Source organism: Poeciliopsis prolifica, unplaced genomic scaffold (assembly GCF_027474105.1).
Source record: "Poeciliopsis prolifica strain line A6 unplaced genomic scaffold, Auburn_PproV2 SCAFFOLD081, whole genome shotgun sequence".
Taxonomy (NCBI): domain Eukaryota; kingdom Metazoa; phylum Chordata; class Actinopteri; order Cyprinodontiformes; family Poeciliidae; genus Poeciliopsis; species Poeciliopsis prolifica.
In genome coordinates, this window is record NW_026562456.1 from 451,532 (window position 1) to 465,977 (window position 14,446).

Genomic DNA, 14,446 nt, shown 5'->3' on the forward strand with positions numbered 1-14,446 from the left:
AGTGAAATTAAGAGTAGAACTACTTCAAATGAGTAGAGTAGAAATACTTCTAAATGTCTTTTTTCCCCCCAAAGGTTACTAAAGTAAATGTAAAACAGTAAATGTAACTAAATACGCCCAACTTAGTTCCATTGGAATAATTTATGTGGTTTTCAGCTGATACAGAGGAACACTTTCTGCACTTTTTAAGATTTCCACTGAGAAATTTATCTTTCTCTTAATAGAAAATGCTGCTTACAAGTATTTTTTCTTTAGCCAAGTTCTCTTTACGAGAATATTGCTTCTCCAATAATCTGACCTGACTTTAAATCACGAGTAAAAACCCCGAGTGCTTACAGTTGCATTTAATTTATAATAACTAGAACATTGATCTACATATCTGATGAATAATTGCTTGACTATTTTGATGCCACTTGGCAAAATGTAACATTTACTACATTTCATAACTGTTTTATGATGCAAAGCACTTTGTACTGCTGACAAACACATTGGGAATAAACACATGATTTCTGCTCCTCCCTTAGACAGGAAGTAGACAACTGAGGCTCATCATTTTCTGCTCAGATCAACTCAAACTGGTTTTAGCTTTAATTTGTATTCAGGACTTTTTGAAGCACAAACACTCAGATTCCCATCACTGTAAAATAACTTATTTTATTTAGTTTAAAAGTGAGACAAACAAAGCTGTTTACAGGAATCAAACATGCACAATTTAACTTCTCTGTTCAGGGAGAAAAGGAAAATCCAAAGTGATGAAGAGAAGCAGAGCCAAGCGAGGGAAATTCCTTCAATAATCAGTAATAATAATAATAGTAATATTAATAATAATAATGGCACATTAACAACACGTCGTCGTTGTTCATATTTCTGTTTAAATGTGGAAAATATTTTGAATCTTGGAGAAATAAGACGTAATTTTAGGGAAGAATATGAACATAAAAGCTGAAGATCTGATTTTGACAGAAAAAAAAATTTAAGGTTTTATTTCGTAAACTTTTAGTTACACAAAATAAATCAGACAGATGCAAGAAAAATGCAAACATATGTAGCTGGAGATGGAATACTTTTGTCTACATTTTTTATCAATCATTAAAATATCTGACAACTGATCATTATTTCCCTCTATGTTTGATTTTCTGTCACATCTTTTAAAGTTACAAATCAGAACAGAGGAGCAACATGAGAGTATAAATCAGTTTTTTAGAGTGTATGAAATTTAATAAGCAATAAATCCTGGCCTTAAGTTTCCAGTTCACTTCCGGATTAAACATAGATTTATTTAGATGAGTGCAGCTCTAACTGGAGCCCTTAGAAACGTTTTTACTGACCATTTCTAGTTTGATTACAGGACAAGTTTGGAGCTTTTTCTTTCTTGTTATGTGAAGAAATCCAGCTGTTTTATTTTTGCAGTTTTTCTGAGCATGCTCAGTAGCTCCTTGCGTCAGAGACGCTGCTTCAACCTTGAATGCGTTTCTGAGGTTTTCCAGCCAACAAACCGATAAAAAGAAAACTCTGCCACCTCCGTCCAGCAGGTGGAGCCGTCGCACCACTGAAGGTTAATAAAGACACAACCGCTTCACTCCCAAACAAAAAAAGAAATCAGAAGCCGCCATGTTTAATATCACACAGAGAGAGACGGGTTACAGAGATCAACGTGCGACAGAAGCACACTTGGATAAATTTTATTCTGAAGCGAACACAGACCAAGAACTTAAATATGATTTCCCATGATCCTCAGCAGCAGAGGCGGAGTTTATTTTCAAGCGGACGAACTGGATGGCAGACGGATAAATGTGTGTGTTGGTTTCATATCTGCAGGCAGTGTGTGTGAGTGTGTGTGAGTGTGTGTGTGTTAGCCAGAGGAGCAGCATCCTCCGGCCGGCGTGGCCTGTGGCTCGTCGTCGACTATCTGTACGCCCCGCCTGTTTGATGCTGATTGGCTGGCTCCGTTGCCCTTCGCTCTCTCCTCTGCCTGAGCTGTCTCCATCATGCCTGATGGAAAAACAGGAAAAAAATGTGAAAATTTGACCTGCAAAGTTTTCAGCTGGAGTTTGACTATAAATCGATTTTATCAATACACCAAAGATAAAACTTTGGGATATTATATTTTATTTTTGGATTAAACTATTCATTAAAAAATGTATGTTCAATTAACTATTAAATTTTTAATAAAAAAATTGATTTTTCTTTTCTTTAAATTATAATTTTTTTCATTATAAATTTTAACCTTTAAAAAAATATATATTAAAAATTTTATTTATGTATTTGCACAGTGTATGACAGTTGCTATTTTTTTTAATTCTTTTTTTTTGCTTTCTTGTACATTTAAATTTTGATTCTGAAACAAACATAAATGGATAAATGTGTGTGTTGGTTTCATGTCTGCAGGCAGTGTGTGTGTGTGCGTGTGTGTGTGTGTGTTTGTGTGTAAGACAATTATTTTGTAATCAGTCTTGTCCCACTGATTACTTATTTTCTTGTTTTTGAATACTTGTTTGAACTCGATAAATAAATGAAACGTCAGATTGTGGTTCAGACTCACGTTTACACAGATCCAGGAACAGCTCCTCTATGCCTTTATTTAGCTTGGCTGATGTGTGGTAGTGTTTGGCTCCCACTGACTCTGCATAGCTGCAACAGAAACAAGAGGTCAGAGGTCAGCGGAGGAGTCTCGTTGGCGCCATCTGTCACCTGAGGCGGGGAAAGCGTCTGATTTCCTCCAGTTCTCTCACCTCTCAGCGTCTTCCACTGAGACGTGTCTGTCTTTGTCCAAATCTATTTTATTACCTGCAGAGACACAAACAAGTTAAAACACTGCAGCAGCAAGTAAAAAAACAATTAATCACATGATAAATTAAAATGAAATCATTCATTTCCATTTCAATAATTTATTATTTTTCTATTAGGGAGAAAAAATCTTGATGGCAAAAATTCTTCAGTCTGATCATTTTGTTGACATAATCCATTTTATTCATTTTTCGGTTTGTGTATTCTTTATTTCCATTTCATTTATTGTTTTTGGTTGTCGTCTGTTCTTTACTGAATTAAAGTTAATTTGTCTTTAAAGGGAAAAACTTGCATTATTAATATGTCAGTTGAAATACAAACAATATTTTCATTTATTGCAATGATTATTGGGACAATTTATTGTCCAGCAAAATTTTTTTGCTCGATAGGCGCAGAAATAACATGTTTATGTCTTTGCAAAATGTCAGAGAAGTTCTAGTTTTATAAAAATAGAAATTTTAGACAAAAACCAACAAAAGTCTGGTTTAAACGACAAAAATTAGAGCTTGAAAATAAAAAAATTATTAAATGTTGAAAACTGAATCCCGTTTCCAAACCGCAGATTTGATCTGGTCCGAATACATGACGGCCACAATTTAACCCAGTTAAAACGCTGGAAAACGTTTCCGTCCCTCGCAAAGCCAGAGCTGCGGTCGTCATGACAAAAACCCAAAGTTTCTGTTTGGCTTGAAATCCCAATGATGGAGCCAGAAAATGAAACTGACACTTTCTTCCTCCTTTTTAGATAACTTCTTTGTTTCTTTTCTCACCTGAATAACAATTAGTGATGAAATAAACTCAATAAACACAAAACCGAAGAAAATCACTGAGACTGATTTGTGTTCATGGATATTTCTGATGGTAAATACTGAAGTTCCCTATAGATAAATGTTCTTTTAATTTTTGTAGTAACGTTGTTAACTCACCTACTATACATAAACAAATCTCGTTTCCCAACATTTTTCTCAGCTCTTTCACCCAGTTCTTCACCTGCAACGACACAAAAACACTGGTTAGTTCTGCTAAACCTGTTAAATATGACATATTGTTACAGTTTTTACTTAAAAACAGCTTTCTTTAGGTTTCAGGTGAAACTCTGGCCTCGGTGCTGTTAGCATGTTTATTTAAAGTTTTGTAAATCTGGTTTGTTTAAGTCTAAACCGGAGATGATTCCCAAGGCGTCCAGCAGAGGGCGCCCTGACTGAACAGTTTAAAGAAAGGTGAAGATAAATGACACAAATGTCACGTTTCTGACTTCATGCTGAATCATTTTTCACTTTCAACTAAAGCATGACTGTTTCTGATTATTTTCTAGCTTACACATATTATCTACTTGTTGATATCTACCAAGATTGTAGTCAACAGCTGTTTTGGAAACATTTGTTGATAAGTTCAACTGTTAATGTTCAGTTTTTTAACACATCAAGCTAAAAAAAAAACAACAAAAAACAAAACATCCAAATTGTCTTAGTAAATGTTTTGTAGGTCAGAGTTTAGATGTTTAAAAATATAAAAAACATCAGGTACCGGACTGAAACTGAATCAGACGTAAAAAAATAAAATGAATTAATGTTATTAATAAATAATAATAATCTAAGGAATCTGTTCTACATCAGGAATCAGTTCAAGGAATCAGTTCAAAGTCAGGACCTGGTTCAAAATAAGGAATCATTTAGTATCAGGAACTACGTCATCATAAGTAATCTCAACTGATTCCTAATTTTAAGAGAATCAAGTTTCTGAACAGTCTACATGTTGAACCAGTTCATGACAAGAACTGATTCCTTATTTTGAACCAGTTCCTGACACTGAAGAGAGTCAGGAAAAGAGATTCCCTAATTAGCAAAACTCTGGAGTCTTGAGAGTCATGATGCTGTTCAAAATAAGGAATCAGTTCAGTTTCTGGAAGCAGTTCTCTGTTCTGAGCAGAGGAACTGAGCGCGGCGGTTTCACCTTCTGGAAGGAGTCTTCGTCTGTGATGTCATAGACTAGAATGGCTCCATTGGAGTCTCTGTAGTAGATGGGACCCAACGCGTGGAAACGCTCCTGACCCGCCGTGTCCTGCACACACAAAAACACAGGCTTCAGTTTGGAACTTGAACGCATCATGAACAGCATCAGAGAGCGCCTCACCCAAATGGCCAGGTTGACCCGCTTCCCTGTGATGTTGAGCTTCTTTGTGAGGAATGACGCCTGCAGAGGAAGAGGAGGAGGAGTTAATAATCACTCCATTAAACATTAATGAAGAGGAGAGGCAACACTTTCTCCGCTTTGAGCCGTTTCCAGTCGCTTAATTCGTCCAGTTCCAGTTAAAATGAGCTCAATTTATCTGTTAGACATGAAATGCTTAAACTTCATAAGTAAACTATGATGCTTGATGAAGTGAATTTAACTTACGTTTGTTTTCATGTAGAAAATAATTGTCTTCTATGATTATTTTAAGGAGAATTGTTTGATTTAGAGCAACTTTTAGATTCAAATCGACTTACATAAAATATTAGAAGCAAGACTAAATTTTACAAGTTTTATTCTATTTGCAATATAAGAAAAACTGTGGAAAATAGTTCATCAAATCTGCTTTAACTGATGTATTCAAACGTTTCTAAACACAGCAACTGTTTTTAAATAAAGACAGATATAAATATTGTTTTCACTGCTGATAATAGACAAAATATTTTTTTCTTATATAGGCAGAAAAAAGGCACAAATTTACCAGAAAAAATGTCTTAAAATAATGAGGAAAAATTTGTATTTAACAGGATATGATGCAACCAGCTCAATTTGTGAGAGACCTAAATGTTTCGCACAACTGATTAAAAACCCAAACACTGAAAATAATTTAGTGCTGATGTGTTAAAGAATTGGTAAAACTTATACCAAAGTATAACTTGATGCTCAACGGTCCTCATTTTAATATTTTACGTTTTTTTTAAGTTACTACTTTATTCTCCTAATATGACGGCTGTATTATGGCAATATTATAACTTTATTGTCATAATTTAAAAAAATAATCTTAGCCCGACTCTAATATTCCATCGTAAAGTTGACTGGAATCAAAGTCCAAATAAAAGAAGCTGTAAAATCCACTTGAAAAACAAGATGGCCGCCCTGACATCACAATGAGAGCAATGTGTAAAGAAACAACAATCCTATAAAAACAAACCTGACCCGGTTCTGTCAGGAGAAATGGACCAGAACTTCAGCAAACTATTATAGGAATTAGAGACGCACCGATCCAATATTATCTGTATCGGTACCAACGATAAACATTTTATATCGGGCATTGGTGACAATGATGATCTATTCAGTCTAATTCTATACATTATTACTTGTTATAAATTATATTTAGAATTCCTAATTTCAATTTCTGAACTATCTGAAAAAGGCTTGAAGCTTATTGGCTGTTTTAGTCCTAATTGCACTGATTGAACAAATTCACGTTTATATCGCAAAACAGTTATTAAATAAATGGTTAATTCAGCCGATTTATAACTGTGCTTAAAATAAGGAAACATTTAAAGTGATTCCAGCTGTTTTTCTGTTTCCATATCAGCCGATGTTAAACCTCAGACGTCGGTACCGGAAGTCAAAAGGTGAATCGGTCCATTACAAGTTACCACTAACTTCCCTCCAGCTCTTTAACAATTTTAAAGAAAAGTGAACAGGAAGAAAGTCACGCATTGACTAACGTCTGTGTTGAAATGTTCAACTTCTGCCAACAGATTGCTCAACTCGTATCGGTCAGGAAACAGAAATTCAGAGCTGTCAGGTTGGGAACAGGTGGCGTTCTGACGCCTCCAGGTTTCACCTGAGAGCTTCAGGTCCAAACATGTCGCTGTTTCCCGTTATTGTTATCAGAGGAAGGTCGATGAATCAGCCCACAACTTAATAATAATAATATTTTTATGTTGAGGTCATTTCTGAGTTTTAATAGAATAATAATGCAGGAACATATTCTGAAAGATCAATAAACTTTAAATTAGAACTAATATTTAACATTGGAACTGGAAGACATTTTAAATATCTAACATAAATACACAAAACAACAAAATGATTCATGAAACCTCTCTAAACAGACTGAAGACTTTTCTCATCCAGTTTTTGGTTAAAAGAGAAAAACGATAAATCACGCACATTTAAATTATTATTGTTTTAATTGATCATGTGATTAATTGACTTATTGCTTATTGTGACAAGATAAATTTGTTTTGAATAAATCATTTTCTAATTTCTAATTTATTTTAAATACCAAAAAGATATTTTGATTCTTTCACAAACTTCCACCTTTCGCATCGTCGCTGTTCTGAATTTAAATCTTCGATTCCAGCGAAACTTGACCAGATTATTCCTCAAATCTGGACGATCTCAGTGTGAAGCAGCAGCTGATTTTATTGATCCTGAGTAGTTTTTTATTGCCCATATCAGCAGTTTTCTCACGTTAAACTGAGCAGCATCCAAACGGCGGCGAGGGGCCGGAAAAACATGGAGTCCCATAACTCAGCATGGCGTTTCAGCAGAGCTCATGCTGAGAAAGACCCAATGTTCATAAGAAGGAGGGAAAAACAAAAAAAAAAACAAAGCGTGTTGGAAGTTCCTCCAACTTTCCCCTGATCCTGTGATCTGCCGCTTTCCGTCTGAGGATCAGAGCGGCTCAGTTAATCGTTTTCCTGCGTGCAGCAGGGATGCGGCTCATGTGAGGCGCTGCGGCCTGCGGCGGCACCGTCTGACTGCAGCGGACCCTCCTTCCCCCTGCTGACCTGATGGGAGGCAGACTGCAACTCCCACAATGCAGTTCATTGAGTTCTGTTCAACATTTCCACTTCTTTAGATCATTTGGGCAACTTATTTACTTATTAAATATTTATCAGTTTACTTTTATTCATTACATTAAATTACTTATTTATATAATAATTTAGTTAAACTAGTTCATTTAATTTATTTATACTTATTCATTAAATTTTGTATTATTTATTTGTTATATTTTTAATGTATGACAATTTATTTATATTTTTTTATTGATTTATTAATGCATTAGATGTTTTATTTTTTATTTACTTATCTATTTAATAAATTTTTCACTTATTTTTAAAATAAATTGTTTATTGGCTTATTTACTTATTTAATTCAGAATTTTATTTTTATTCTGTTTTAAAATTTTGCAATGCTCTCAACTGGATTTAAGTCTGAACTTTAACTAGGCCATTCTAAGGAAATGTTTTGATCTGAACTATACCATTTAATCTCTGCAAGCATGTTTAAGGCAGCTGAACATCCGACCAGCTTCAGAAAATGTCCCGGCTGTTTGCAGACCGAGGCTAAAGTGATTTATTTTCCTTCCTTCGGGTTCAGATTTCAGTATTGTTTCATCCGAGACGTTCAGACATGTCGACATGCTTTCATTTTCATTTTTGTTTTTCCCTAAAACCTGCAGAAAGGTTTAAGTTTCAAAACCCTGAAAAGCATTTAAACTCTGACAACGAAGAGTTTCAACTCCGCTTTCCATCCAGAGAATGTCCAGAAAAACGATCAAATCTGGAGTTTAAAACAGAAACGATGTCAACTATTCTAATCAAACAATTATTTTATGAATGATTTTAATAATTTCAACAGCAATAAAGCTTCCTGCCCAATGTGAAGACACAGTGGTGTTAGAATCATGCTGTCGGAATCATTGGGAAGATGGATGGAGATAAACTTGGAAATCTGTCATTTTTAAACCTCCACCACTTTTTACCCCTATTTAAGGTTTCAAAACAAAACTATTGCAAAAAGAGGACGGATACATGTTCATATGAAACCAGAAAAACTGATCAGAAATAATATTACTGGCACTTTTAGTCTCATTCTGTAACATTAGTAACATCTATGTCGGCCTGGCACGATGGTAGATTTTTCTGGATGATAAACTGTCCCAGAAGTTATTGCAATAAATGATAATATTGTTGTTTTGAGACCATTTTAATTGTGGGGGTTTCCTCCTGTAAAGGTGGTGTTTTCCCTCTCCACTGTCGCCCCATGCTTTTTTTCTACCCCACTCTGAATAATGAACTGGGTTTATGAATTGCTCTTTTATGATCACGCCACTGAGCCGGTGAAAATGTAAATGTTAGACAAATCTTTCCAGCAGTTGGACATGTGAGGGTGCCATAAATATTATTTTTATGAGAGAGAAAGTGGGACGGACTTTCCCCTCTCCGTCCGGACCTGCTGTGGAAGTGGCTCCAATACTGATCCGGACTGGAAGTGAAACCGGATCCGTTCCCTGGTCTGGATGAACGTAAACAAGCCTCACAAACACCTGACTGACCCCCCGTTCTCCAGCCAGGAGCCAGAACCCGCACTAGGCGGCTGGGGCTCATCAGCAGCCCGGTTCGACGGGGTTCGGTTCCTCCCGGACCGTCTTACCTGGAGGGTTGTGATGTGTTTGTCGTTGAATTTGTTCTCGCAGTATCTCAGCACCAGCGACGTCTTCCCCACGCAGCCTTCCCCCAGTAGGACCACTTTAAAGGAGTAGGTTCTGCCGCTGGTTCCGGCCGCCCCCGCTGTTGCCATGGTGTCACTTTATTCCCCCCCAAAAGTAAAAAAAAAATCCTCGAGTTTTCCTCCAGAAAAACAGACGTTTGTTTTCCGAGCTGCTAACAATGCTAACTCAGTCCGAACCGTGCACTGACTTCCGACTTTAAAAAAGAGGCTAAAATCATCAGAATAGCTCCCTGACAGCTCACACGACCCGAACTTTTAACGGTATCAGTCCGCAGCTGAAAGAAGAACGGGTCTAGAATCGGAACCGGATCGTTCTTCTTGATTCTTACGCCTTCTTCCCTCTAACTAATGGCGTCAGTCTGAGTTAGCAGGTAGCCGGCTAGCTTTCACCGAGATCGCCAATTGACAACGCGATGAGTCACTGTTGAGAAGATTTGAATGCTGGTCGTTTCGATTAGTGACGTTTCTGAGACAAATTTACACGGGGCGTGGTAGGGGGCTTTTCAAGGGGCTCCAGAAACAAACAAAAAAGGGCAATATTTCATTTCACAATATATTTAGTCAGCCAAAGAGCCACTTAAAGCTACAGAGTGAGGGCTACAGATGTTTTTCAATACAACTAAAGCTAATTAATAATGATATTTACAATAAAAACAATAATAATAATACATATTATTTGTATAGCACTTTCTTAAAAACTAAAAGACATTTTATATGAATCAAGAAAAATTACAAACAGAGCTTATGTACATCAAGCAAAATCATAAGAGAAAACTCAATTTTACTCTAACTCACTGTTAAAGTAAAATAATTAATGTAAAAATGAAATTGGTCTGATGGCCAATTAGCTACGGTATCTGTGATTTATCTTTGCACTTTTAAAAAAAAGTATGAATGTTTTTTTTTTTACCATTGTGATCATGTTCAAAAAGTAATTCAAAACTTATAGCCATCATTTTTGCGGTGATTAATTATTATACAAGTCAAAGCTGCATCACAAAGCTACAAATTGTAAATAAATGGTGATTTTACAAGCGCGATTAAAAGAAAATCACTCAATCGCGAGCTTAGAAGTGGCAGCCGAGTGAGCCATCTTCACTTTAACCTACTCTCTGCTGTATCACGTGGTACGGGCCGTCAGAGCTGCTGGAGTTTCTCACGTTGACAACAGGCTGAAGGAGGAAAACATCGGAGAAGCTCAGGGTCCATTCGCCACTTCGTAACCCCGTTTCGTAACCGCGAGTTTCCATTTCGTACCTTTACACGTAAACCTGGTGTTCCACTTTATTTCAGGTTGTTTTTAAGTATTTTCACTTAAATTAAATTACTATTTTTTATTATGCATAATCATAGAAATGCTCAAATCTCATATAGAATAGAATTGTATCTGTTTTATAAAGTGATTTAAATGGGAAAAAAATAGATTACTCTAAACTTTATGGAAACATGACAAGGACAAGGCTTTGAATCAGGAGACTATTGGAGGAAAATTAACCAAAAATTTTTTTGAAGTCAAAAATTAAATAATAAGCTGCTGTTTATTGTATAAACAAGTTTTATGCGTGAAAATTTTTGCGTGAAATTTCAGTCCTGCAAACTCGGGATAAACAAAAACCTGGGAATTCATTGCAATGTCGCAGCTCCGCCACTAGAGTTCAGTGTATCACCAAAAAACAATGATTCTGAAACTTAAACTGACATTTCACAAATATTGATAAAATATAAATTACAGTCATTTTAATATTATATTTTGATTATTGATTTATTTTGATTTTAATAAAACACTTTCGCTAAGTAGAGTAAGAAAAATGATTTTATATTTTTCTAGAAAGTTTTAAAGCTTTCCATTAAAGCTGCATTTAAATGTTGATAAAACTAAGTGGTTTAATTTTACACAGTAGCAAATCTGAATTATTTAAGAAAAAATGTCGCTTTTACTTTTAAACCTCAAATTATTCTTAACTCCTTTTCATTCAGGTGAGTTTTAACTTCAGTAGATGATTTTCCAGTTCATCTAAAGATCCACAGCATGTCTGACACAAAAAGTTATAACAAAAAGGGATTTTATGGTCGACTGTTTCTTTAAATGGACGCTGAAGCCAGTCGTGTTTTTCCTCAGGTGGCCTCATGTTGCATCATCACTGCCTCTCTGAGGGTTTGATAACATCTTCATATCTCACCTTTTCCTGCCCCCCACCCCTCTGCACATATTTGTAACGTAGAAAGCCTCTCTGTCTGATTTCCATAAGTTGCACTGACACAGGAAGTGAGCGGCATAAATCATTAACTTCAGTCTGTCAGATTTCTGACACGTGGTCCTTCAACAAACCTAAAAATAAACTCCTGAAACCAGATTTTGGTTGATTCTACATATCAGTGAATGTCAGGACCTTAATCTGACAATTACTTAGAAATTAACAATTAAATAGTGATATTACATGCTAATTAAATTATGTATAAGAATTCCCAATTAACAGAAATTAGAACTTGAAAACCTGCCATAGGTTTAACAAATACAAAACTGCATGGAGGTAACTGTATCAGAAAATAAGGAAAACAGTTTAAATAAACATTTAAATTATTTAATAAATAGAAAAACTTACAAATTGGTAATACGTTATACCTCAGATGTTAAAAAAATATAAATATGAGCAAAAAAAACCTTTGAAACATGAAAAGATACAAAAAGAAAGCAGAAAAATGACAGAAAAGAGAATAATTGAAAATAATTTTAAAATAAAATGGATCAAAATATGAAAAAGAACAAAAGGAAGAGAGAAAAATGCAAAAAAAAAAAACATTAAAATAAAGACAATAAAAAAAACATCTACGATGGCTTAAAGTAATGAAAAATCTTAAAAGTGTGGGGTACATTTATAAATCTGGCCCTTTGAATCTGTATGTTGTTGGTTTCCCAACTGTGAGCATCTAGAGATTTTCCATAGATTTAGGTTTGGATTTTAAACCATGAACATGCGTTGATCTAAACTATCCCATAATATCTCTGGCAGCATATTTAACAGGTTTTTCTGGTTTTAACTCCATCAACCAGCTTCCTCTTGCCAAGCATCACCACAGCATGATGCTGCCACCTCCATGCTCCATGCTAAGAATGAATTCAACTTAACAATCAACTCCATGACCAGCAGCTGTCTCATCAACAGACATGAAACGGACAGAAAAAGTTCAAGAAGACAAAAAAAAACATCTGCAATAATAATAATAATAAAATTAAACATAATAATAATAATAAAGCAAAGTAAATCCGGGAAAGTTACAGTTTTTAAATTTAAGGAGAAAGTCCTGACTTTATCAAGTCACGTCTGACAGTTTGACAAAACTAAAATAGAAATTTGGACCTAATGACCAGAATCACATCTGGATGGAAAAAATGCAAATCCATCCATCCATCCATCCATCCATCCATCCATCCATCCATCCATCCATCCATCCATCCATCCATCCATCCATCCATCCATCCATCCATCCATAAACATTTATGTGATGTAGTTTTAATAGTGTGTAAAATCAGCCTCGAGTAAGGTTTTTTTCCATAGATTTAGGTTTGGACTTTGACTAGGACATCCATCCATCTAGGAAAAAATCAATTAGCATATTTTGCTAATTGAAAATTTGCGAATTGACAAATAATTTTGGTAATTTTCTATTAACAAAATTAGCATTAGCAAAATGCAAAAATTAGTCAATGTCTTTAAAATGTTTATCACATTTGTTCAAAAAAATTATTATTTTGCTAATGGAAATTTGCCAAATTCTGTATTTACCAAAATGCTAATATCTGGTCTGTTCCATAAACAAACATAAGGTTAAGAAAAAGAAAACATCAATAAAACTCATGAATAAAGTAAATACATAAAAAACAAGCATGTGGTTCGGGAAACTTATTTTAAAGGCCTATATTAAGGTTCTGGTGTTTTTAAATGTTTACAAAACATGTAAAAATAAAGTTATTTCTATTTGCTTTAAACTCCGAGTTTAAAGCAAATTTTGCACATTTGATTTCAAAGATTTAAAGAATTGTTTTGCCCACTTAAATGTCTAAATCAGATTCTAAAAACTCATTTCTCTGCAGTTTGAATCATGCATCTGATGGGATGGATCCCAGATTTGGCTGTTGTGCAGCGGAGTGGCCCCCCTGCAGGGGCTGGGTGTATATATAAGCGGACGGGGTTTTTCACGCCGCTGTGCTGAGTGGAGGGACTCACACACACACTCACACACACACTCCGCATTTCCACGCGTTCAGCCTGGAAACACAACAAGCTGCAAGCGTCCAGCTCCCACAACCTGCTTTTCCTCATCAGAGGAACAACCAACAAATTCCCGCAACTTCTCTAACTCATTCTCCCACTTCTGCCGCGGGCAACAAACTTCCACCCGTTGCGGGACATGCGGGGGTCTGGGGCTTTGTTAGCGGTGCTTGCGGTCCTGTCGGTCGGGCTGTGGAGCTCCGAGGCCGGGGTGAGGATGCAGAAAGCGGCAGCGGGGAACAGCTCCGGTGACTCCCGGGAGGAGAGCTCCAGAGCAGCGGGACACGCCACCTGCCCTGGCCGCTGTCTGTGCGAGGGGGACGGGCTGCTGCACCGGGTGGACTGCTCGGACTTGGGGCTCCGGGAGATACCGAGCAACCTGAGCGTGTTTACATCCTACCTGTAAGTCACTGTTTTTTCATTATTCATATTGACTTTGTTGTGTGAGAGTGAACACATGCTACGGTCGCGGTGGGAATCAGAACACCTGTCTGTTCTGCGCATGTCCGGTAGCGTTGGCGGCAAAAAAAAGTTAATTTACTCTGATGCGAGGCGGTAGAGCACCAAAAATATGAAGGAGGAAGAGCTCTACTCTAACACATTTATAGTCAAGTTAAAGTAAAAGGCTGCGATTCAAGCAGGGCCGGTCCAAGCACTTTTGGGGCCCTGGGCATATTTTTATTTGAGTTCCCCCATATCAACATTTCACCACCAGATGCTTCCTTATTTCTACTCTACTCTACCTATATGTGTGTAATATACCAGCTAGCTTTAGCATAATTTGAGGGGTGTCCAAAGTGGGGTTTAGGGGCTGTATGCGGACCTCGGGCTGATTGTGTGTGGCCCCTGACTTTGGTTCAAGAAAGATATAAATTTGGGCCCCCGATTCAGGTATTTCATTGACC

At 36.3% G+C, this 14,446-nt stretch overlaps 2 protein-coding genes across 2 annotated transcripts in view; one reads left to right on the plus strand and one right to left on the minus strand.

Annotated features, from left to right (window-relative positions):
* Positions 1-634: 634 nt before the first annotated feature.
* rab21 (RAB21, member RAS oncogene family) lies at positions 635-9,678 on the minus strand. Its single transcript, XM_055022106.1, has 7 exons — positions 9,193-9,678; positions 4,921-4,980; positions 4,741-4,848; positions 3,714-3,777; positions 2,733-2,787; positions 2,543-2,631; positions 635-1,992 (listed from the first exon to the last, which is right to left on the minus strand). Exons 1-7 carry the CDS (start codon positions 9,337-9,339, stop codon positions 1,853-1,855), a joined length of 663 nt encoding a protein of 220 aa, XP_054878081.1. The 5' UTR covers positions 9,340-9,678; the 3' UTR covers positions 635-1,852.
* Positions 9,679-13,496: 3,818 nt separating this feature from the next.
* LOC129352864 (leucine-rich repeat-containing G-protein coupled receptor 5A-like) overlaps positions 13,497-14,446 on the plus strand; it is a 42,912-nt gene continuing 41,962 nt past the window's right edge. The window contains exon 1 of the mRNA XM_055022056.1: positions 13,497-13,943. Coding sequence (XP_054878031.1) covers positions 13,681-13,943 — 263 coding nt within the window. The 5' untranslated portion in view covers positions 13,497-13,680. The remainder of the gene's footprint in view (positions 13,944-14,446) is intronic.